This window comes from Suricata suricatta, chromosome 6 (genome assembly GCF_006229205.1).
Source record: "Suricata suricatta isolate VVHF042 chromosome 6, meerkat_22Aug2017_6uvM2_HiC, whole genome shotgun sequence".
NCBI lineage: Eukaryota > Metazoa > Chordata > Mammalia > Carnivora > Herpestidae > Suricata > Suricata suricatta.
Genome location: NC_043705.1, coordinates 121,672,919 through 121,697,075, shown reverse-complemented (window position 1 = coordinate 121,697,075; position 24,157 = coordinate 121,672,919). Strand labels below are relative to the sequence as shown.

At 40.8% G+C, this 24,157-nt stretch overlaps 1 protein-coding gene across 7 annotated transcripts in view; it reads left to right on the top strand.

Annotated features, from left to right (window-relative positions):
* Positions 1 to 24,157, top strand: part of TTC23L (tetratricopeptide repeat domain 23 like) — a 54,054-nt gene that overhangs the window by 24,734 nt on the left and 5,163 nt on the right. For all 7 annotated transcript variants that reach the window (XM_029941031.1, XM_029941033.1, XM_029941030.1 and 4 more), the window contains 4 exons: positions 8,181 to 8,308; positions 8,626 to 8,775; positions 15,631 to 15,713; positions 23,264 to 23,370. In XM_029941031.1, the coding sequence (XP_029796891.1) occupies positions 8,181 to 8,308; positions 8,626 to 8,775; positions 15,631 to 15,713; positions 23,264 to 23,345 (443 nt within the window). In that variant the 3' untranslated portion in view covers positions 23,346 to 23,370. The remainder of the gene's footprint in view (positions 1 to 8,180; positions 8,309 to 8,625; positions 8,776 to 15,630; positions 15,714 to 23,263; positions 23,371 to 24,157) is intronic.

Below are 24,157 nucleotides of genomic sequence, written 5' to 3'. Positions count from 1 at the left end.
GGCACAATTGGAACAATGTATTCACGTGCCAAAAGAAAAAAAGAGAAAAAAAATCCAACTTTCATAACATACACAAACAGTAACTCAACATAGACCATTGTTCTACGTGTAAGAGCTAAAATTTATATTTACTTTACAATAGAAAAATAAGAGGAAAAAATACCAAACATTAGATAAAGAAAAGAAATGGCCAATAATCACACAAAAAATGTTTCAATCATAGTAATAATGAAGAAATATAAAACAGCAGGGATACCAAGTTTCTACCAGATTGTCAACATTTAAAAAAAAATGGTAACATTTAGGATTGATGAGAGCAGTTTGATATAAAATCTCTGAAGGATAACTTGCCAGAATGTTAGTGTTACACATCTTAAAACTATACATACATTTAAAATAAAGTTTTCACCCATCCTATGTAAAAAAAAAATTTTAATATGAGAATATCTAGTATTTGCCAGATTGTGGAAAAACAGTTCTGCTCACTCATAGCTGATAGGAATGATATGAAATTTGGAAAACAATTTGATAAGACCTAGTAAAACCGAAAGGAAGGATGTTTACTCTGGCACTGTCTGTTACTGTAAAAAAATTGGAAACAACCTAAATGTTTATCAGTTAGTAAACAGAATATTTGGTATATTAATTGGATGAAATTGTCACCTTTAAAAGGATTAGACTTTATAAGTAGTTAAAAACAACAATATTAAGGAAAAATATCTTGTATTTTTAGGACATAAAAATACTATTTTTTATAGTTATACACACACATTTATATTTATAAACACAAAAAATGAACTGCAAAGTAAGTTAAAACCACATCAAAATGTAAACAGAGATAGAGACTTCTGGCTATGCCTTTGTGAAGAGATCTGTGAATCACACACATACAATTGAGGAAGGTCTTCCAAAACTAACCCTTTGTGGGCACTGGCAGTAAATAAGCAGACAACAAACTGTAAAGCATTCTTGAAACACTGCTAGAGATTTGGGTAAAGAGTGAGTCGTCTTGGCCTTTTTGCCCGAGGCTGCTCCCATCCACCCACAGCCCTGGCTCAGACCAGGAGAGCAGCAATTGGATCGGCAGGGGCTAGCCAAGAGAACAGCAGCTTTGTGGCAGAGGTTTTGGACTCGATTTGGAGCAAGGGGCAAACCCCCACAGAAGTGGCAAACTCAGAAGAAACTCAAGGAGGGAAAGCCTGCATACTTAGTAACCTGAAGTCGCTATCTTGGTTTGTAGGAGTTAGAAGCCAGTCAGAAATCTTAACAGGAAGAACCTGGAAGTGAGAGAGCCAAGAAAAGGCCAGAGAAGCTCTCCCAACATCCCTTACCGACTGGGAAACGATATACATGTGTAGGGCAGATGCAGCAAGTAACAACCAGAGGAGACTTGAAATGTGGCAGAGCTTTGAATGCACACCCCAGTCTACACACAGATCAATCAACAGAGGCTAGAAGACGTACACTGTAAAGGTTTTTGGGCACAACCTCTTAAGTCAGCACTAAACTATGCAGGCACAGGGGTAACCAGACCAAATTTTTAAAAAATAAACATTAGGAGCACCTGGGTGGCTCAGTGGGTTGAACGTCTTGAGTTCCGCTCAGGTCCTGATCTCACAGTTCCTGAGTTCAAGCCCCGCATCAGGCTCAATGCTGTTAGCTTGTCAGGACAGAGCCTATTTTGGATCCTCTGTCACCTGCTCTCTCGTGCTCTCTCAAAAAATAAATAAAACATTTATCGAAAGAAAGAAAGGAAGGAAGGAAGGAAGGAAGGAAAGAAAAGGAAAGAAAAGAAAGAAAAGAGAAGGCATTAAATACAAGCAAAGATTTTAGGTTTCTAGTCTGGCATGTAGGGGCCTGGAGGTTGTCACTCCATCCTAACAACAAGTAAAAAGCTGAACAAACTGGAAAAACAACAGCTCTTCTTAGATCAGGGAAGTGAGGTCACAGGGCAAACCTATGGCCCTGAAATTGGAGCAACAGATAAATACAGAGAATCACAATTTGCCTGAGCAGATACCTATCTCTACAGAAACCAGTATTGGGGTAGGAATACCTGAACTATGATAAATTTCTGGAAGCTCAGTGTGGACAAGACTGAGAGTTAAAAATTCCAAGTACCCGTGATGGTGGAGGAAGGGTTCTCCACACTCTTGTGAGATTTATCTCCAGGAGCCTGACCAGGCTTCCAAAGTGAATTGGAGAAAAATGCCCTCTTGCTTCCAGAAGGGAGAGGGGGAAAATACCCGATTAAAAATATTCTCGAGCCGGGGCGCCTGGATGGCTCAGTCAGTTAAGTGGCTGACTTTGGCTCAGATCATTCTTCTGCTCTTGCAGTTCAGTTTGTGGGTTTGAGCCCCGCATCACGCTCTATACTGACTGTGTGGAGACTGCTTGGGATTGTCTCCCTCTCCCTCTGTCCCTCCCCCACCCACACCTTTTCTCTAGCCCTCAAAATAAATAAACTTTGAAAAAAATCTTTAAAAGAAATATGTCAGAGCTTTCTACTAAACAAGGCCTGTCCTCAAGAGAAATTATTTTACCGGAGCCTAAACTATTGTTTTCTTGTTTGTTGTTTGTTTTTTCAGAACCGAACCAACCTGGAGGGAAGGAAATACCCACCTTTAGCCCACATTAGCCATCTAGAAAGGCCCTGAGAAGCACTTGTGAAGTTCACAGTCCAGGGCACAGGCTCACTGAAAGACCGAGACCTAACAGAGAATGACAGAATGCTTCCCCCCCAAATCCCAGTTCTTCCCACCACATTACTAGAGGCCTATTTAGAGCATTTTCTTTTACCCAGTCCATCATGTCCACCTATCAAGAAAACTTTAAGGCATAGTAAAAGGCAAAAACAAAACAAAACACAACAATCAAAAACCAAAAAACCCACACAGTTTCAAGAAACACAGTAAGTAAGCATCAGAACCAAACTGAGATATAGTAGGAATATTTGAATGATCAGACTGGGAATCTAAAACAATTATGTGATGTCCAAGGCCAGGAGGTAGACTTCCCAGCTCAGGATGCGCAAGAGAGAGTTCACCCTTCCTCTCCCTTTATTATTACTGTTTTTATTCCGTTGGAGCCCTCAATCAGCTGAATGATGCCCACTCAGATTGGTGAGGGCAGATCTTCTTCACTCAGTCTGCTAGTTAGCATGCTAATTTCTCCTGGAGACACACCACAGACACACTTCAGAAATCATGTCTTATCAGCTATTTGGGCCTCCCTTAGTCCAGTCAAGCTGACACAAAATTAGCCATCCCAAGTCCACTCCTGGTCAACTTGATCCTAACATGCATCTCCTCAAACATACTTAATCTCTAAATAAAGACATAACTGTGCTTAATCTGGTATATATAACCATCCTGGATACAACTGAAAATGCACTAATCCCTTTTCCAGAAGAGGTAAAGTCCTTCAATGATGTTTATTCTTCTGATACTCCATAACTTGAAAACTATGATGTAAAATGAACAATGCTTAAATGCTGATATATCAGTACATCTTATGTTACATGATAAGGGAATACAAGAAAAAAACAAGATATTTGCTTAGTATGTGCATATGTACATACAGGGATATTCATAACAAAATGAGGAAAGGCTGACAATTACAGTCCTTATCCTACAACCAGTCACGTGGTTGTAACTGATGTAACTACCTTTCTCTACCACGCATTCTATCTATATTCCCTTTACCTTCAACAATCACCTCACCTGGTAATGGTTCTTTACCTAGTGGGGTGACTGAAACCTTCATTCCTGAAGGTTCTGAGCCATTACTAATCCTGCCTGGATTGGGATGTTGTAGTGTTTCATTGACCTTAATCACAGGGCATAGTAATACTTTGTGATGCTCTCTTAGAACTACTAGACAAAACCTCCTGCATTCCAGACGGGCCTTCCTACTCTGCTGTTGAGTAGTAGTTCAGTTTCTCCCCACTAATCAGGCTCCATCACCTCAGGCAGCACAGTAAACCATTTCCTTGACTCGGGGCATGCGGAGCCCAGACAGGCCACGTGGCAGTCTTGACCTCCAGTTCAGTGGGATCAGTGTTGTGTCTCCGGGTAGAAGCATTCTTCCTTCTAGAGCTAAGACCTCTAGGCCAGGAGTGCACAGAGTTGTGGGAACAGGAAGCAAACATGTTGCTCGGGGATCACTAGGGGCAACAGTGAGTGGTATGCAGTACTTCTACTTCCATCCCTTGACTTCTAGACCTGTGAACCCTGACTGTTAAGAAATAGCACCATATATTGGATGCTGATTCAGAGTATACACAGACTTTGGGAGACCTTAACCCTTGCAAAGTATTGCCCCCTAGCTGGCACTGTAACTGTCTTCAAAAGACTATACCACCGTTCTGTCAAGCTATCTGCTTTAGTATGGTAGGGAACATGGTAAGACCAGTGAATTTCAATATGGCCCTTCGTTTGCTGTGAAGTAAGTTCCTTGATCCAAAGCAATGCTCTGTGGAATGCCATGATGGTGGATGAGGCATTCTGTAAGTTTATGGGTGCTAGTTTTGGTAGAATCATTGTATGCAGAGAAGGCAAATTTATATCCAGAGTAGAAATCTATTCCAGTTAAGGACAAAATACTGCCCTTTCCATGAATAAAATGGTTCAGTGTAATCAACTTGCTACCAGGAAGCTGGCTAATTACTCTAAGGATGCCATATCAGAGGCTCAGTGTTGCTGTCTGCTGCAGATTGGGAATCAGCCATGGCTTTGGCAAGTAAAAGTCTTTTTTGGGCTCATTCCTGGTTAATCCAAGTTCTCCAGAGAAATATAACCAAAAGAAGTGAGGGGACCACTGGTTTAAGTCTCAAAGTCCAATGTTTGAGGGCAGGAGAAGATGGATTTCCAGTCCAAGAAGAGAGTGAGAGAAAATTCATCCTTTCTTTGCCTTTTTTTGAGTGGGTGTGAACTTGGTAAGGACAGATCTTCTTTGCTTAGTATACTGATTCAGTTGTTCATTTCTTCCAGAAACACCTTCACAGAGATACCCAGAAATTGTTTTATCAGTTATTGGGACATCCCTTAGCTCAGTCTAGTTGACACTGAAAATTAGCCATCACAAATGTCATATTTGGGGAAGTTATATGAGAAATCTCTGTACCTTCTGCTCAGTGTTTCTGAGAATGTAAGACTGCCTTAAACAATAAAGTCTATTTTAAAGAAATCAAACACCTAAGCAAAGACATTAGCACTCAGACACCATGCAGGAGACAGATTCTACAATTTAAGTCTAGGCAATTCATTAAAACAAAACAAACAGGGTCACCTGGGTGGTTCAGTAGGTTAAGCATCTTGACTCTTGATCTCGGCTTAGATCTTGATCTTAGGGTTGTGAGTTCAAGCCCCACATTGGGCTTCAAGCTGGATGGAGAAAAAGAATAAAAGCAAAACAAAAAACTACAAAAATATGTCAATCTGTTGTTGCTACTATATAATATCTAAAATGTGGTTTTGGATGTGCCTGGGTGTCTCAGTCAATTGAGCATCCACCGTCGGCTCAAGTCATGATCTGGCAGTTCATGGGTTCGAGCCTCATGTCAGGCTCTGTGCTGACAGCTTGGAGCCTGGAGCCTATTTCAGATTCTCTGTCTCCCTCTCTACTCCTCCACCTCTCTCTGTCTCTCTCTCTCAAAATAATTAATTAATTAATTAAAAAGTAAAGTGTACAGTTTTCAACAAAAGAAACATACAAAGAAACAACCCATAGCTTATACTCAGAAAAAGAGTAGTCAATAGAAATTGACTCTAAGTGGGTTAGATGTTGGATTTGGCAGACTTCGAAGCAGAGATCATAAATATGTTCAAAGAATTAAAGGAAACTGTTAAAAGCATTTTATTTTATTAAAAATTTTAACATTTTATTAATTTTTGAGAGACAGAGACAGTGTGATCAGGGGAGGAGCAGAGAGAGAGAAAGGGAGACACAGAATCTGAAACAGGGTCCAGGCTCTGAGCTGTCAGCACAGAGCCCGATGCGGGGCTGGAACCCACGAACTGTGAGATCATGACCTGAGCTGAAGTCGGACGCCCACCAACTGAGCCACTGAAGCACCCCTGTTAAAAGAATTTTTAAAAAATACAATGAAAATTACCTAGCAAATAGGAACTCTTAATAGAGAAATAAAACTATTTAAGAGCTCACCTTTCTCTTTCTGCCATCTTGGAACCTATGGAGGCCTGCTGGGAACAGGACTCCTAAAACGACAAATATGTCTGGAAGGCTGTGGTCCAAAGCTATTTTTGCTGGCTATAAGCAGGGGCTACGGAACCGGAGCGAGCACACAGCTCTTCTTAAAACTGAAGGTGTTTATGTTCAAGATGAAACTGAATTCTATCTAGGCAGGAAATACGCTTATGTGTACAAAGCAAAGAACAACACAGTGACTCCTGGTGGCAAACCGAGCAAAACCAGAATAATCTGGGGAAAAAGTAACTCATGCTCTTGGAAACAGTGGCATGGTCTGAGCCAAATTCCAAAGCAACGTTCCTGCTAAAGCCATTGGCCACAGAACGTTCTCCCTGTGATGCTATACCCTTCAAGGATTTAAACTAACTGAAAAGTAAATAAATAAAGGTGTAGATTTGTTCTCCTGTAAAAACAAAAAAATGAAAAATAAACTAAGAAAAAAACAACTAAACAGAAATTCTAGAGTTATAATATACAGTAACGGAATGAAAGAGTCATTAAATGGTCCCCACATCAGATTTGAGATGGCAGACAAGAGAATTAGATAGCTCAGTGGTGTATCATTAGAAATGGTCCAGTCCAAACAGCAGACAAAAAAGCCATTGAAGAAAAATGAACAAAGCATAAGAGATTTGTGGGACAACAGCTGGTGTACCAACATATACGTACCAGGAGCTCCAGAGAGGAGAAGACGGGGGAACAATGAAATGATTAATGGCTGCTTTCTCATCAGAATAAGGGAGGTAGGAGGTAGTGGAAAAACATACTCAAAGCGTTGCAAGAAAATTCAACTAAGAATTGTATATCCAGGAAAACTGCCCTTGAAAATGGTGATATAGGCATTCCCTGATAAACAGGAGTGTGATGGTCTTGATCTAAAATATTTGAAACAAATACTAAAGGAAGCCCTTAGGCTGAAAGAAAATGATAGCATACAGTAACATGAATCCACAGAAAGGAATGAAGAGAATTGGAACTGATATGTGGATAGGTATAATAGACTATACACACAAACACAAATACAAATATTCATCAGCTTTGGAATGAGCAAACAAAATGTAGTGTATATCCATAGAATAGAAAGTTACTTGGCAGAAGGAGGAATGAAGTACTAATACATGCAGGAGCATAGATGAACCTCAAAACAGCATGATACCTGAAAGAATCACAAAAGACTACATGTGTTGTATGAATCCAGTTATATGAAATTTCTTGAAGGGGTAAAGACGTGGAGATAGAAGGATCAGTGGGATGAGAGCAGGCATTGACTGGAACCAGCCATGAAGAAAACATTTTAGAGTGATGGGTACGTTCTAAAACTGGATTTCAATCATAATTACCTAACTATGAATTTACAAAAACTTCATCAGACTGGGTAATTACAATGGTTGAAGGTGTGGTATACCAATTACACCTGAATACATTGGTAAAAAATGTTAATGGTACCTGCTTCTGAGTAGTGGGGGTGGAGGCAATTTTCATTTTCTTTGTGCTTCTATTGCATTTTCTACACTGACTATAAACATCTCTTATGTTTGGAACAAAAGACAACATTAAAAGTAAATATTTAAACAATAACTACATTTAAAATGCTTTTGAAACAAAAACTTTCTCTCTAACACACACACACACACCTAGTAGGAATCCCAGTAAATAGTACTTTCTATCAGAGTTTAATTTAGCTAAATATATAGTCTTTCATTGCAGTTGGGAGTTTAATATGGTGGCCATTTTGGGTCTTGGGATAAAGCTGTTCAGAGGTAACTTTCTTTTCCTACAGAAAAATCCATGCATTTAATCAAGAGAATAAAATTACATCATTTGATGTCATCAAATTATATCTCAGACCTTCTGAGGCTCCTTATGAGACCTGGAAGGAGAACAGGCATGGGCTTGGGTATGAAAAGCTGATATTAGATAGTTGGAAAGATGAGCAGCTTGCCTTAGTTAGTGTTTCTCTTTTTTTGCAGATGCTGTTGAAACATATTTTATAAAAAGTATCAGTGCATATCAAGCAACATTGGGCCCGACGGATTATGAAACACTGACAACCGTTGAAGAATTCTGCAAATGGCTTGTCCAAAATGGGGAAAAACAGGTAAATATGAACAGGCGAATCAACTACAGGCAGTGTGATCTTGGGCAAGATCCTTAGCTTTTATTAGTGTCCATTCCTTCATCTATAATATGGTATAATAATAGTTCCTCTCTCATAGAGTAGTCGTGAAGATTAAATAATTACACATGAATTAACTGTTGTTATCAAATATAAGCATGAAATTTTAACCCCTCATAGAAACACATTACTTAGGTGACACTCCACAACGAACAGATCCTGGTGAGGCACAGAGCGCGAACTGGCATATTCCTTCAGCATTGCCAAGATGATTAAAAAACATTTTTTAAATTCCCTAGGAAGCTTACAGACTGCTCAAGGCCTCACTGAAGTCTCAGGTCATCACCTATGGTGACTATAGTGAAAAAGTGGCTGAAACGTTTTACAACATGGGCAGGATCTGCTTTGCCAAAGGAGAGCTCAGGAAGGCGATTCAGCTGCTAAGGAAGGTGCATGCTGGCTGGTTTGTACATTTTCTCCCAGGGCTGTAGGCACTGTGTGAGGAGTCAGGTTGTGTGTGTGTGTGTGTGTGTGTGTGTGTGTGTGTTTGCATGGATGGATGTATGCATGCACATGTTCCCTTCCTTTCCCCTCCCCTTCCCTCTGCTTCCCTTCACTTCCCTGTCTTTCTTTCCTGCCCTTATTTCTTCCATTCCTATTTTTTTTAAGTAAAGTAAAAATTCACTTTCTAAGCTGTGCTAAGGGAGATACAGAAACTTACTGTGTCTGTGATTGGACCAGAATTTTAAAAAGAACAACACCCTTGGGGCACCTGGGTCAATCAGTTGGACATCTGACTTTGGCTCAGGTCATGGTCTCACAGTTTACGGGCTCCAGCCCTGCATCGGGCTCTGTACTGACAGCTCAGAGCCGGGAACTTGCTTTGGATTCTGTGTGTCCCTCTCTCTCTGCCCCTCCCTGTTCATGCTCTGTCTCTCTCTCTGCCTCTCAAAAATAAAAACATTAAAAAATGTTCTTAAATAAAAGAACAACACCCCAGTGTTGGAAGCTAGATAGAGCAGTGGCAGCACCCATTGAAAGCACCCAAGGTTGGGTGGAATCAGGAGCATCTTATATAAGCCATTCTTACCCAAGTACTGATTCCCCTTCCAGGGGGCTCTGACAATCCTGGAAGTTCATATCTTATAGAAGGATCTGGCAAGAGGTATGACCAAACAGTTATTCAACTAGTGAGTATACTGACAGACCAAGGCTAAAGACTTGGTAAGAGCGGTCGGGTTGTCTCTACATAAATCTAAGTTTGTTCAATGTTGGAAAAAAAGTTGGTGAAAAATCACCCAATACTTATTTTAGCATAGGGAGGAGTCAAAAGCCATCCACACAGGTATATTGGCAAATATCAGGTCTGGAGAAATTTTATCTCATTTCAGGTTAACTAAATATAATCAGAAAATACGTATGTAAATAGTAAATAACAGGAGGAAGGGGACCTCATTTTTCTGAGAAAAAGAAAGCCTTATGAAAATAAGTTATAGTGACCAGGATAGTGTCCTCAAGGGAAGCATGAATTTATGGAGAGGAGCAGAATAACTTATAAGGAGAGAAAACTTTAAAATGAAAGGGTGAAAGGGTGAGAACTTGAGGGCAAAAGATGAGATGAGATTAAAATGTTAGGAGTGGAATAAGAAGGGACAAAATGTAAAATTCAAATCTACATGGAAAATGGTAAAGACTGTCTTAACATGATGTGGGGCAGCATTTCCCAGATCTAAAATTGCAGCAGTCAATAAAAATCAAAACAAAAATGAAACATAATTCCTGAGCCCCACCTCACACTATTAAGTCACAAGTTCTAAGAGGTTGGTCTAGAATCTGTATTTTTAATACTTCTAGGATGTAATATCCTGCCAGTTGAAAGAATCAGAGATTTATGTGACAGACTTGAAAAGCTGTCCTAGACTGCTACAGAAGGGAGAGAAGGAGTATAATGAGAAAGTAGCTGATGTGGAGGGCAAAGTAGAGATTCACCTAAAGAACTGTATATATTTCTGAAGAAGAACTATAATACTTGGAATAGAAACAGAAATCTTTTTTTCCCTGAAATTAAAAAAAAAAAAACCCAGCACACATGTTATAAGGGCTTACCATGTTCTACACAAAATGAAAGGAGAGCCCGATCTAGATTTACCTGGCAGTGGATGTCTGACGCAACAGCTACATCCTCCATTTGGAAAGGGGACTCAACTTGGAGATTTAGGACACTGTAAGATAGACGGGCTGCATCTTTGCCATGAGCTCTTATCCTTTAGCCCCTATTTCAACGTCCCAGCCGAGAAAGGAGGAGAGGAATAGAAAGGCATGCTAGCAGTAAGGCTGTGGTTTTGAGGTTTGAACACCTTCCTCATGCTGGGTGTCCACTATCAGTTGAGATACTGGTGATAAAGTTTCTGAATTAGACTATGTTAATAGATGCAGTTCTGGGAACTGGGAACTGCTCCTGGAGCTAAAAAAAAAAAAAAGGTAAGATACCTCAGCAAAAGTTGACACTGAGAGTAAACCCCTTTGGCAGACAGAATAGAGCCATCCATGCATAATCCTGGTGACACTTTTGGCTAACACTTTTTCTTGGGCAGTTCAGTTTTCATAGAAAAGGAGTCAAAGTTAAATGCAGTAGGGTAGGGGTGAGAAGATAAAAGACAAACATTAAATATTATAATTTGGTGATAGAAACATTTTATTACATACAATACGCTGCATACATTTTTACATGTATGATTTGATCAGCTTGGACATCTCTATTGACGTGTGAAACCATGACTACAATCAAGATCATGAATGTATCAGTCACCCCCAGAAGTTTCCCCATTCCCCTTTGTAATTAATCGGTTCCACCCCTCCCCCACTCCCACCCTTAGGCAGTAACTGATTTACTTTGTCACCATAGATATATTAGCATTTTCTAAAATTTATATAAGTAAAATCCTATATTTACACAGTTTTGAATCATTCATTATAATTACTTTGAGGTTTGTCCACATTATTGTGTGTTTCTGCAGTTGACTTTTATTGTTGAGTATTACATTGATGGGCGCCATGATATTTTTATCCATTCACCCGATGATGAACATTTGGCTGTTTCCAGCTTGGATTTTTATAGATAAAACTGCTATGAATGTTCATGCACCAGTCTCTGTATGGATAGACTTTTCTTTTGGGTGAATACTTAGAAGTGAAATAGTTAAGTAATAGGATCGATGCATGCTTACCTTTATAAGAAATTGCAAAAATTTTGGAAAATGTTTGCATTATGTTATATATTCCAACAGCGGGGCATGAGAATTCAGTTCCTCCACATTCTTGCCAGTAGTTGGTGTGGTCAGTGTTTTTAATTTTAGCCATCCTAATAGGTATAAAATGGTATCTCATTGTGGGTTTTTAAAAATTATTTCATTTTTAAAAAGTTAATGTTTATTTTTAAGAAACAGAGAGTGTGAGCAGAAGAAGGGCAGAGAGAGAGGGAGACAGAATCTGAAGCAGGATGCAGGCTCTGAGCTATCAGCACAGAGCCTGACTTGAGGCTCGAACTCACCAAGGGTGAGGTCATGACCTGAGCCGAAGTCCAAACCCCAACCAACCGAGCCACCCAGGTGCCCCTCATTGTGGTTTTAATTTGTGTTTGTCTTGAGCATCTTTCCGTGTGCCTATTTCTCATCTGTCTTATCTTCTTAGGTGAAGTGACAAACCAAATCTTTTGCTTACTTTTTATTAGTTGTTTGCTTTCCTATGATTAACTTAATTTAAAAAGTTTGTTATATATTCTAACCACACTGTGTACAATGCCTGTAGAATTGTATATGACTCCTTTAATATTGTAAAGATGCCAATGTACAATTGTTGTATATTTGTGTAAACACATTAGGTCCTAGTACATGCAATAAATACTATAAAGTTGGGGAAAAGCTCTTCATATATTCCAGATACAAATTCTTTATCAGATACATGATTTGGAAATATTTTCTCTTGGCGTGCGGTTTGTCTTTTCATTTGCTTAAGTGTCTTTTGAAGGGCAGGAGCTTTGAAATTTAATGAAGTCCGTTTATCAGTTTTTTCTTTCATGGATTGTACTTTTGGTGTTTTACCTAAATCTTTGCCTAACCACAATCAAAAATATTTTTCTCCTGTGTTTTCTTCTAGATGTTTTGTAGTTTTAGGTTTAACATTTTGGTCTATGATCCACTTGAATCAGTTTTCCTATATGGTACTAGGAATGAGTCCCAGTTTGTCTGTCTGTTTGTCTAGCATATGGGTAGCCAGCTGTTCTAGAACCATTTTTATTGAAACGACATTCCTTTCTCTACTGAATTATCTTTGCACCTTTGTCAAAAATTCAGTGTGTGTGTGTGTGTGTGTGTGTGTGTGTGCGTGTTATTATTAATGGATGCTTTTCTGTTCCACTGCTCTGTTTTTCCATCTTCATGTCAATATGTGCTGTCTTAATTATCGTAGCTTTAAAACAAGTCTTGAGGGCACCTGGGTGGCTCAGTCGGTTGAGCGTCTGACTTCAGCTCAGGTCATGATCTAATGGTCATGGGTTCAAGCCCCACATCAGGCTTTGGGCTGTCAGCACAGCCTGCTCCGGAGTCTGTGTCTCCCCTTCTCTCTGCACCTCTCATGCTCTGCTTCTTTCTGTCTCTCAAAAATAAACATTAAAAAAAGTCTTGAAATCAGGTAGTGTTACTTTTTTAACTTTGTTCTTTTTCAATGTTCTGAGTATTCTAGGTTCTTTGCATTTCCACAGGAATTTTCGAATCACTATATCAGTTTCCTCTGAAACATGTGCTCAGATTTAGCTTGAGATTACATTGAATGTGTAGATCAGGTTGGGGAGGATTAACATTTTAACAACCTTGAGCTTCTCGCCCATGAACATGTGTTATTCTCCCATTTGTGTAGGTCATATTTAGTGTCTTCCAATAATATTTCTTGTAATTTTTGATGTACAGGTCATGTGCATCTTTCCTTAGATTTATTCATACTGATTTTTAATTTTTGATGCTATTTTAAATGTATCATATTTGAATTTCAATTTCTGATTGTTGTTGCTAGTAATAGAAATACCATGATTTTTTTAATATATAATTTTGGGTCCCATGACTTTGCTAAACTCATTTATTCTGGTAGCTGTTTATAGACTCATTAGATTTCCTACATAGATGATCATGTCATCTGCAAATCAAGTTTTACTTCTTTCTTTCCAATTTGGATGCCTTTTATTTCTTGCTCCATTGGCAAGAACATCTGGTACAAAGTTGAGTAGAAGCGGTGAGAACAGGCAATGTTGTTTAATTCCTGTTTTCAAGGGAAACATTTAGTCTTTCATCAGTTAGGTTTGTTGTTAACTGTAGACTTTTTTTATAAATACCTTTTATCGGGTTGAGGAGAGTGCCTTCTACTCCTGGTTTGCTAAGGAGTTGTTTTTAAATCAGGAATGGACATCGGATTTTATACAATTGGGTGTTGGATATTGAAAAAATTATTTTTCTGTACCCATGGCTATAATCTATGGTTTTTCTTGATGGATAGTTCTTATTCTTGTGCCTCTAGGTTCACTATTTTTTTTCTTCTCTAATGTCAAACCTGCTCTTAATTCCATCCAGTGTATTTTTCCTTTGGGACATTTTCATCTCCAGAAGTTTGATTTGATTGAGTCTTTTTAAAAAATAAATTTTTCTTGCCCTCATTTAACTTTTTTAACATGTGCAATAAAGTTACAGTAACAGTTATAATATACTGCTCTTCTAATTCTCACATCTATGTCAGTTTGGGATTGGTTTTGACTGATTGATTTTTCTCATACAAATCACACTTTTCTGCTTCTTTTCACAATTTGCAGTCTTTGGATGCCAGACATTGTGTACTTTCCCTTACTGGGTGTTGGGTATTTTTGTATTCCTATAAGTATTCTTGAACTTTGTCCTGGAACTCAGTTAAATTATAGTTTAGTCCTTTTAGGTCTTGCTTTTTAAGATTCACTAGATGAGACAGAGCAGCATTTAGTCAAAGGCTAATTATCCCCCACGACTGAGGCAAAAGCCTCTGAGCACACCACCCAAAGCTCCATGAGCAACGGGGCTCTCCAGATTGGCTGACGCACAGATTGGTGCCAGGCCCAGCGTAAGCACCAGGCCCTGTTTCCTCCGGCCCCATCCGCTGATTCTTCCCCCAGCTTTGGCCAGTTTTCTCACATAGACGTGCTAGTCAGTATTCTGCTGAATACTTAAGGGGGACTCACTACAGCTACGCCTGGATCTTTTTCTGTGCCGCTGTCTCCTCTCCTTTTACTCAGCACTGACAGTCCCCTGGGACTCTCAGCTCCTTGTCTTCAACTCAGGGAGTCTACTGAGCTTCCCTTTGTGCCCTTCCCTGCATCAGGGCCTGGAAATGCTCTCAAAGCAACAATCTGGGGGCAGTTTTAGGACTTATCTCACTTGTTTCCCTCTGTCCGGGATCACTGGTCTTCGTTGGCTGATGTTCAGTGTCTTAAAGATTGCTTCATGTATTTTGTTTACTTTTTCATTTTTTAGTTGTTTCATGTGCAAGTGTAAATCTGATCCCGATTGTTCTATCTTGATTGGGAAGAGAGGTCAGCAATAAAATTTTAAATGGAAAACTGCCTAAGAGTAAAATCATATAGGGGCACCTGGGTGGCTCAGTCAGTTGAGTATCTGACTCTTGGTTTCGGCTTAGGTCATGATCTTGCAGTTTCGTGGGTTTGAGCCCCACATCAGGCTCTGTGCTGACAGTGTGGAGCCTGCTTGGTATTCTTTATCTCCTTCTCTCTCTCTCTCTCTCTCTCTCTCTCTCTCTTTCTCTGACTCTCTGACTCTCCCCCACTTGCACTGTCTCTGTCTTTCTCAAATAAATAAATAACTTAAAAAAAAAGAGTAACATGATCATAGCTTGAGAATGCAATGCAAATTTAGGACGCGTTCACAGATTTCATTTGTATCTATCCATTTGGTCATAGCTATTTGGGAAATCCTGATGGAAACCACTACTGCAGCCATGTTTTGGCCCCGTCACTGTCATTATCCACAGCCACAGGTGGCGGTGGCAGGGGCCATGAAGTGGAATGATATGCATAGAGCACAGAAGTGTGCAGAGCCTTCAGTTCAGTCTCCTTTTCCTCCTTGGTTGGGAGCCAGGAGGAGATGCAGTGCAGGAATTTGAAATGGAAACTTATGATACCTCAGTTCCAGTGATGCTTTCTGAGTTTGGTTTATAAAAAAGGTGCTTGCTATCTAATTCTCTTTAACCTGCTATGTTTCTCAACTTACCTACAGTGTCTGATGATTCAAATCCTTTTATATGGAAGTGAGCACAGTAAAAGCAGAGACACAAAAGACCTCCTTACCCTGATGCGGAGGTGAGTTGTGGTGCTGGTCACCAACCAGGGCATTCGTATGGATTTGTGGATAGCATGGCCTTGCCCAGATTCAGTCAGTTAGGGGGTGAGCACCTCTGCTATTCTTGCGAGAGGGGCAAAATGCCAACCTGGACTATGGATTTGGCCAAATCCTGTGGCAGTAACTAGTCAATTTCTAGTAGTCTGTCGGAATCCAATGCTGTAGGGGCCTCCTGAAATAATATTTAGTATTTATAATATCTCTTTCAGGGCTGAGCATTAGAACCAAGTCCTATAAGAAAGTATCTCAGCCGACAGCCTGTGATAGGGTACTCAAAGTTAATGAAAATATTCAACTTGTTTTTTCTTACTAAATATATAAAATCTTAGATATTAAATACAAGGCAAGTTTTGGGGATTTAATTAGCTCTAAAATTAGTAACAAAAGAGGCTCTTGAGAATCTTTTTAAAAATATTTAGAATTTAATCCAAAAGAGCATTTTGTGCAGACTTGCCCTCTTCTTTATCTCTGTGTTCATCTCAGAATGACATTGACCTTGAATTATTCTCTTCTAAGAAAGATGAGAGTTAAAATTTGTTGAGTGTTCATTAAACCCCTATAATGGAGCTAGGTCGTTTTCATAAAGAATCTAATCCTGACAAATACTCACTATGATAGCTCTCATTTGACAGAGGGTTTGGACCTAAGCAAGTGTCACTCTAAAGGCCATGTGCTTCCCGGCAAAGCCTAATAAGGAGGGGCATTGTTACGGAGAGAGAGAGTCAGGACCCTGCCTGTGGTTCACTGGAGGCAGCTCACAGTCGGTACCCTTCTCACCAGGCCGGACAGGTGAGGGACAGGATGAGCAGAGAGAGCACCTTCGGCCCATCCAGCCCCCACCTGCCTGGGTCAGGGCCACACATACAGCAGGCCCCACAAAAGACGGCCTCCTGTCTCATCACCATCCAGAAGGGGGCTCTCTGGCCCCGCTAGTGCTGCCTGTGTTAGGACGGTATACAGGCAAGGTGGCGCCCTACCTGCTGGTGAGTATGAGTGTATAGTTTCCTGGTCAGGAGCCGTAACAATATTTAAATAATAAGTATAATGTAGAACTCCTTCCAATTCGCTGGCATTATAAAATACATCTACTATTTCTAACCCACAAATATTCCTATAGGTGCTATTTTTACCTCCCATGTTCAGGTGATAAAACTGAGAATCAGAAAGTTTGAGTATCTTGTTTAAATTCCCAGCTGGTAAGTATTTTGTAGTAATATTTGAACCCACATCTATCATATTTCAAAAATGTACTTCCATTTCTGGTAGAATAGGGATTCTGACTCTGATGAATTTGGGAATATATATGGAGACACCTGGGTAGCAGGTAAGTCTCCAGGGCCACACTTTACATATGGAGAAACTGAGGACTGATATGCTCAAGTCACTTTCCCCAGGAAGACGCAGAGCTGCGACTGGAAACCAGGTCTCTAACTCCAGAATGTGCTTTTTGTAGGCAGCGTAGCTTACCCTCTGGAGGCGGACTGCCTGGATTTAAAACTCAGGCTCCAGCACTCAGCTCTCTGACTGGGTGAAGTTACTTCACCTTCCTCCGCCTCTATATATTCACCAAGGAAATAACACTACCTTCCTCAAAGAGTGGTTTTCTGAGGATAAGATCACCTATAACACAGCACCCCTAGATCAGGTCCTGGCGGGTCTTCCGTCATGAATTCCATTCATTCCATGAATATTGAAATCAGCATCATCATCACCAGCATCATCACCAGCATCTCTCTGATGTGCTGAAGGTAATAGGTCCGAATGTTTAAACAAAAAGTTTTTGCATATCATGCAACTTTTAGTATTTTACATTATGAGTAATGAGTCAAGAGTAGACCTCTCACGCCATGACAGGGTTGATAGGATTCATCCCTGTCAACTTAACCTGCCTCTGCCACTTACTAAGTATGTGACCTTGGGAAAATCATTTAACCTGCTTGAACCTCAGTTCCTCCATCATTAGAATACAGATAATAGTATCCCACAGAAAGCTGTTGTGCGTTTTAAATTAAAAAATGTATACAACATGCATAGCGCAGTGCCTGGCAGTGTGTGCCCAATAAATGTTAGCAAAACAGCCTTCACTCCCCCTTATCGCTCAGAACCAGAACTGAAGTCCTACTTAGCGTGTATTTAACAAAAGACACTTCGCAGTAGCTGGAGCGAATCTACTTCCGCAGTAGCCTGAGGCTGCTTCCCCTCCCAGTCTTTCACTGTTCCTGGTCCCGGGTTTGGAAAGAATCACAGGAGGAAGAGGAATTAGCAGGGAGTCGGTGTAACCTAGCTCAGTCCCCAGGTGGTATGAGCTTCCCTGGGTGCGGGGAGACTAAGACTCTGTGTAAATGACAAGAAGACCTGGACCGGCTAAGAAGACCCACGTGAGAGGAAAGGGGTCTTTCGGAGGATTCTGCTGTAGGAGAAGTTGGGTCACTGGAGGTTTTTCCTCCACTGAAACAAGCCATATCTCATGCCTCCAGAACTGCTGAGAAAGCCACAGGGGTGGCTGCCAAAGCCCAGATGCCAAAAAAACGAGTACAAGAATTGTTCTTCTTGTTGCTTGAGCGTCTCACTGGAATAATCAATCCCAGATGTCCCGGAGCCCGGCTGGTTTTCCGATGTGCTCTTGTAGTTTTTACCCCACCTCCTCCGGAAACCCCATGACAACACTCGACTGGGCGGGCGTTCATTGCCAGGAGCCCAAATGCTCGGCAAAGAAGTGAAAGGAGAAATGGACCCTTGAAACCGGAGTTAATTCTAAGGTTAAATGATCACTGCGATCCTCAGATAAGATTTTAGTGCATCAGAAAGGCACAGAAAATCTCAGATTTGGAAGTAAACTTTGAGGTGATTCAGGCTTTAGCTAAATCACGAATGAACTCCAGTTTTAATTTTTTACATATGAAGCTCCTTCTAAGCACTAGAAATACTAATTTTTAAGATCGTATCCTTTCAGAAAAACAGATTGACCAGGAAAACACGTGACCAGATTTCTAGTCTGTAGTAAAATATTAATAGAAATGTAAACAAAGAGGACAAGTAATAAATTGAGAGGCTAGAGATACAGGTGGAAACTGTGTACACTGTGGTCAGCGTGCTGTGTCTTCAAAGAGAAGTAAAATATCAGCAGGTAGAAGAGAAGCCAGAGGAGGGCATTTCAAGTAGCATGAACAGAAGCACAGAGGCATGGAAATAATCAATAGTTCTGAGGAAACACAAGTGACCATGGGTGGTCATAGTTTAAGGTATGTGGGTAAGAATATACTGCAGGTGAGAATGGAAAGATAAATTAGGGTGAGATTATGGGATGTTTTATGTGTCATGCTGAGGAGTTTAAATCTTAGTAGTGAGAATGTAAGCAGGATATGACATGGTTAAGTACTGGCTTTATGACATTAGCTCTGACAGCAGTGGAAGAATGGATGGGGCCTAGGCAGAGATTAGAGTTACCAGCCGATACAACCGTCCAAGGAGAGGTGTTGGGAGCCTTCATTATCCAGAGCCATAGTAGGAGGAAGGTGGAGAGGATGGACTGAGAATCTGTGGTCTCTTGTAACAAGACCTTAGAGCCAGTTAGATGTGGGGTGTGATAGAGGCAGGAGTCACAGGCAGCTCTGAAGTTTCTAGCCTGGACAACTGAGTGAAGGGCAATGCCATTAAATGTTGACAAGTAGAGACCATCCTGGAGGATGTCCAGGGGGTGTGAGGAAGATGATTTCTGTTTGGATGTGTTTAGTTTGAGGTGCCCGCAAGGCATCCACTTGGCGATGTCTAATGGGCTGAATGGGTCAGGAGCTCAAGGAGACAGATTCTGAAGTGAAGACGGTAATGGATAGGAACCTCATGGAATATGTGTATGTGAAATGAAAAGGCGATAGAAAGAACACTCACACTCACTTTAGATGTATATATGCAATGTGATTTGAAATCAAAACAGGGCTCAGGGGCACCTGGGTGTCTCAGTTGGTTAAGCCTCCAACTTCAGCTCAGGGGTCATGATCTCAGAGTTCGTGAGTTCGGGCCCCACATCAAGCTCTGTGCTGACAGCTCAGAGCCTGGAACCTGCTTTGGATTCTGTGTCTCCCTCCTTCTCTGCCCGTCCTCCACTTACACTCTGTCTCTCTCAAAGATAAATAAACATTAAAAATTAAAAAAAAAACCAGGGCTCAAATTTAAGCTTTCCCATTTGGAGTGACACTTCCTATGTCTTCCTTTCTTCATCTAAAAAAATGCAGAGGCTTCTGGCTGGCTCAGCCTGTAGAGTATTTGACTCTTGATTTTGGGATTGTGAGTTTGAGCATAGAGAGTTTACTTAAAAAAATTAAAAATAATCTTAAAAATATGAATAAGGGCATCCTATTATTTTAAAGGTTACCTATTTATTTTTGAGAGAGAAAGAGCACAAGCAGGGAGAGGCAGAGAGGGAGAGAGAGAATCCCAAGCAGGCTCCATGCTGTCAGTGCAGAGCCCAGTGCCAGGCCGCAAAGTGTGAGAACATAATCTGAGCTGAAATCAAGTTTTGGATGTCTGGCTGACTCAGCCACCAGGTACCATTAAGAGCACTCTATTTTAGGTGATTTACTTAATGTATGACACATAGTAAGCTTCTGTGAACTGTTCGTTGTAATTATTATTTTTGTATTTTTTAGGGCTCATGCAGAAAGGAGGTCTTCTGCTGTCCTTGTACTTTTTTTTATAATAGCAAAACAGAAAAAACTCAAATGTCCATCAGTAGAAATACTCAATATAATGAGGTCCATGTTTATGATCATATAATGTGGTCATTCAAAAGGATGAAGTAGGGGCGCCTGGGTGGCTCAGTCGGTTAAGCGTCCGGCTTCAGCTCAGGTCATGATCACATAGTTCGTGAGTTCAAGCCCCATGTTGGCTTCTGTGCTGACAGCTCAAAGCCTAGAGCCTACTTCGGATTCTGTGTCTCCCTCTCTCTCTCTGCCCCTCCCCTGCTCACTCTGTCTCTCAAAAATAGAAAACATAAAAAAAAGGATAAAGTAGAGCTTTGAAGCATTATGGAAAAATATTACAGATCAATTGTTAGGGGTAAAAACATAAAAATACATATTAATGAGCATTATTTATAGTAAAATCCATAAATAAATATATAAATCTGTAGTTAGTGAATGTAACAGTAATTATCTCTGAGACATCGGAGTCTGTGGGACTTTCAACTTCTATGTTATATATTTGTCTTGATTTTTTTTGTTTACAACAAATATATATTATATCTGTGATAATAACAAAGATAAGTTTTTAAAGAGTATGGCATATGTATCACATGGTAAGAGACAGTGTAATGGACCACAGCCAGACGCCTGGGTGATAATAATCCCAGATCTCTTACTTATTAGCTGTTTGACCTTGGACAAGTCTCTTTACCTCTCAGGTTCCTTATCTATTAAATGGGGATAATAATTATACTTACTTTGTAGGGTAGTTGTGACTAAATAAATTAATGTAAGTAAAACTGCTCAGAAAGATGCCTGAAACATCGTGTGGGCTAATCAGAGGTGACGATGACAGTGACGATGATAAGAGAATGAGGACTCCTAAGAAGCCATAATACTGGCAGGTAGAGACTCACCACAGACACTAGAATGAGCTATATTAGTAGAGCACATTTCTGAGATTACTTCAGCAATCAAGTACCCAATTCAATACCTCCCCAAATCAGGAATCACTCATTACCTGTCAAGTGGCCCTTTCCCATACTGGACAGTTCTACTTGTTAGAAGAATACTAGTAGTCAAGGGTCATGGACTTTAGAATCAGACAGACCTGTGTTTGAATCCAGGCTCTGCCATTTTCTATGTGTCATTAGGTAAGTTATCCTAAGCCCCAGTTTTCCCTAATGAGACCTCGAATAGTATCTATAATACGGACACATAAAGAAGAGCAAATGAGATTATTAACCTAAGGCACTCTGGCTTATGGTAACTACTCAATAAATATCAGCTGCTTTTACAACTCTAGCTTGTCATCCAAACGTACTGGAAGTCTGAGAGTATAGTGCATCAACTTCATTTTTGCTATTTTTAAATGTTTTCAGGACAGCCACATGCCAACAAGCTATTTTGGTATTACTTTTGATGGGTCTTATGATGTAGAAGCCAACAGAAGCAGCAAGGAAAACCATCCATTTCACAAGTGGGGAAAGAAAGAATGCCTATTTTTTAAAAAGTGTTTTATTTTTATTTCTGAGAGAGAGTTTGAGCAGGGAAGGGACAGAGAGGGAGGGGACAGAGGCTCTGAAGCAGGCTCTGTCCTGACAGCAGTGAGCCTGAGGTGGGGCTTCAACTCACAAACCGTGAGATCATGACCTGAGCCACACAGGTGCCCCAGGAAGGAATCCCTATTAATGGATGAGTGGTCTACTGTCCTCTTGGTCATGTGAGCAAAACAGAACAGCCTCTTCTGGGCTGAGCGGCTAAGGAGGGGAAGCCAAGGAAAGCAGGATTGGGAGAGATTATCTCCAGAGAGACGTGCAATGAGGCGGAGGGTAGGTGATATGCTGTGTCAGCCAAATAAGCCTTAGTGATGAAATTTATGCTCCATAAGCTGGCTTCCTGGCCGCTGCCAGGAATTCGTATTTTTTTCCTATCATTTATCAGTAAGTATCCCAACACTGCCTCTACAAAATCAGAGGGGAAAATATTTGGGCAACCTTGGTGTGTGAGTCAGTGAGGGGCAGATCTGCTCTTGCAAGTTGGTGCCAAAGGGCAGCAGCTCTTCCAAGTCAGGGTCCTGGGGAGAGCTGGGGGCATTGGGGCAGATGGAGCAGGGAAAACCTAGGCACCTTTAGCTCCCCGCCTCGGGGCCACCCTCAAGAGGAACAGAGGCTAAGTGACAAGAGAGAGTTCAGAGCACCCAGTCTTTAGCAGAAAAGGAGGGATTCTGCAGTCTACAGCACTCTGTCATGTCCACAAAACTAGATTGATAGGAGGGTACAGCGTGGACAGTGTCAAGGAGATCAAGTATTTTTCATTTCATGGGTTCACTCTGTTAGCGTTTTCCTAGAGTGATGCTCAAAGTTCCAGAGCAAAAGGCTGAGCTCGGTGGAGTTCATCTGTTAGTATTGTCTGCTGTGGGACATGGTGTGGGGGGGTGGGAGGGACCTCCACCAATTTGCTATTTGGGCATAGTGGTGAGAGTAGTATTCTTTGAGGCCCAACACTGCTATGAAATACCCATGTGACCTTCAGTTGCCTAAACATTCCGAGTCTCCGTTTCCTCATCTTTATTCCTTAACATGTACGTTGTGAACAGTTATAAGTGCTAAGTGCCATTAGAGATGCAGGTGCTAATAAAGATAAATGCAACATGGTCATTGCTCTTGGGACGACAATCAAGTAGGAGAGACAAATGTGAAGAAATAATGCGAACATGAGTGAGTCCTGTAGTGGCGATCACAGTGCAGTGGGGGTGGGAAGGAGACACAGACTAAGGAAGCTGGAGAAAGGCTTCCTAGAAAGCATTACATCTGAGTTGTCTCTTGAAGGGCAAGTAGCTGCTCATCCAGGTGGAGAAGACAAATCATTCCAGGACGAAGGAACTGTATATGCAAAGGCACTGAGGTGTGACAGAGAACAGTGCATCGAAGCAATGGTAAGTTCTTTCTGGCTGCCGTACAGAGGCAGCATTTCCTGAAGGGCACTGAAGGGATGCTGATTCCAAGGGATGCTGCCCTGGGGAGAAAGGCTCTGTGGCAGTTCAGTTTAGGAAAAAACAAACTAGGGTAAATGAAGTGACACGTTCATTTCTCAGACTTCTTTCTTTTAAATATTTTTTTAATATTTATTTAATCTTGAGAGAGAGAGAGAGAGACAAAGCAGAAGTGGGGGAGGGGCAGAGAGAGAGAGAGAGAGGGAGACACAGAATCCAAAGCAGGCTCCAGGCTCTGAGCTGTCAGCACAGAGCTTGATGTGGGGCTTGAACCCACAAACTGTGAGATCATGACCTGAGCCGAGGTTAGCTGCTTAACCAACTGGGCCACCCAGATGCCCCCATTTTGCAGACTTCTCAGAACTTCTCCTCTACTAAGTTTCCTTATGGGCATGTTGAGAACAAATTAATTTTTAAAAAACCACTGTATTCCTATATACCTGACTTCTTTTTGAAAATGATCAGTGACTTAAATTTTGGCACATAAAACAGAGCCTTTAGGAACAAAGTAGAGAAACTATCTGAGATTTAGTTTCATTAAGAGAAAAGGGTATAGCACATGCTTGAACTTAGGGTACAAGAACGCTTTTGTAGTTTGGTAAAGAATGCAGGCCCCCACTTCAGGAAATAATGAAGTCTGTGAACATGACTATCTCACCAATGAACTATTTTATCTGATCATAGAAACATGACTTCAGTACATCCCTATGAACTAATTTTTCTTTATGAT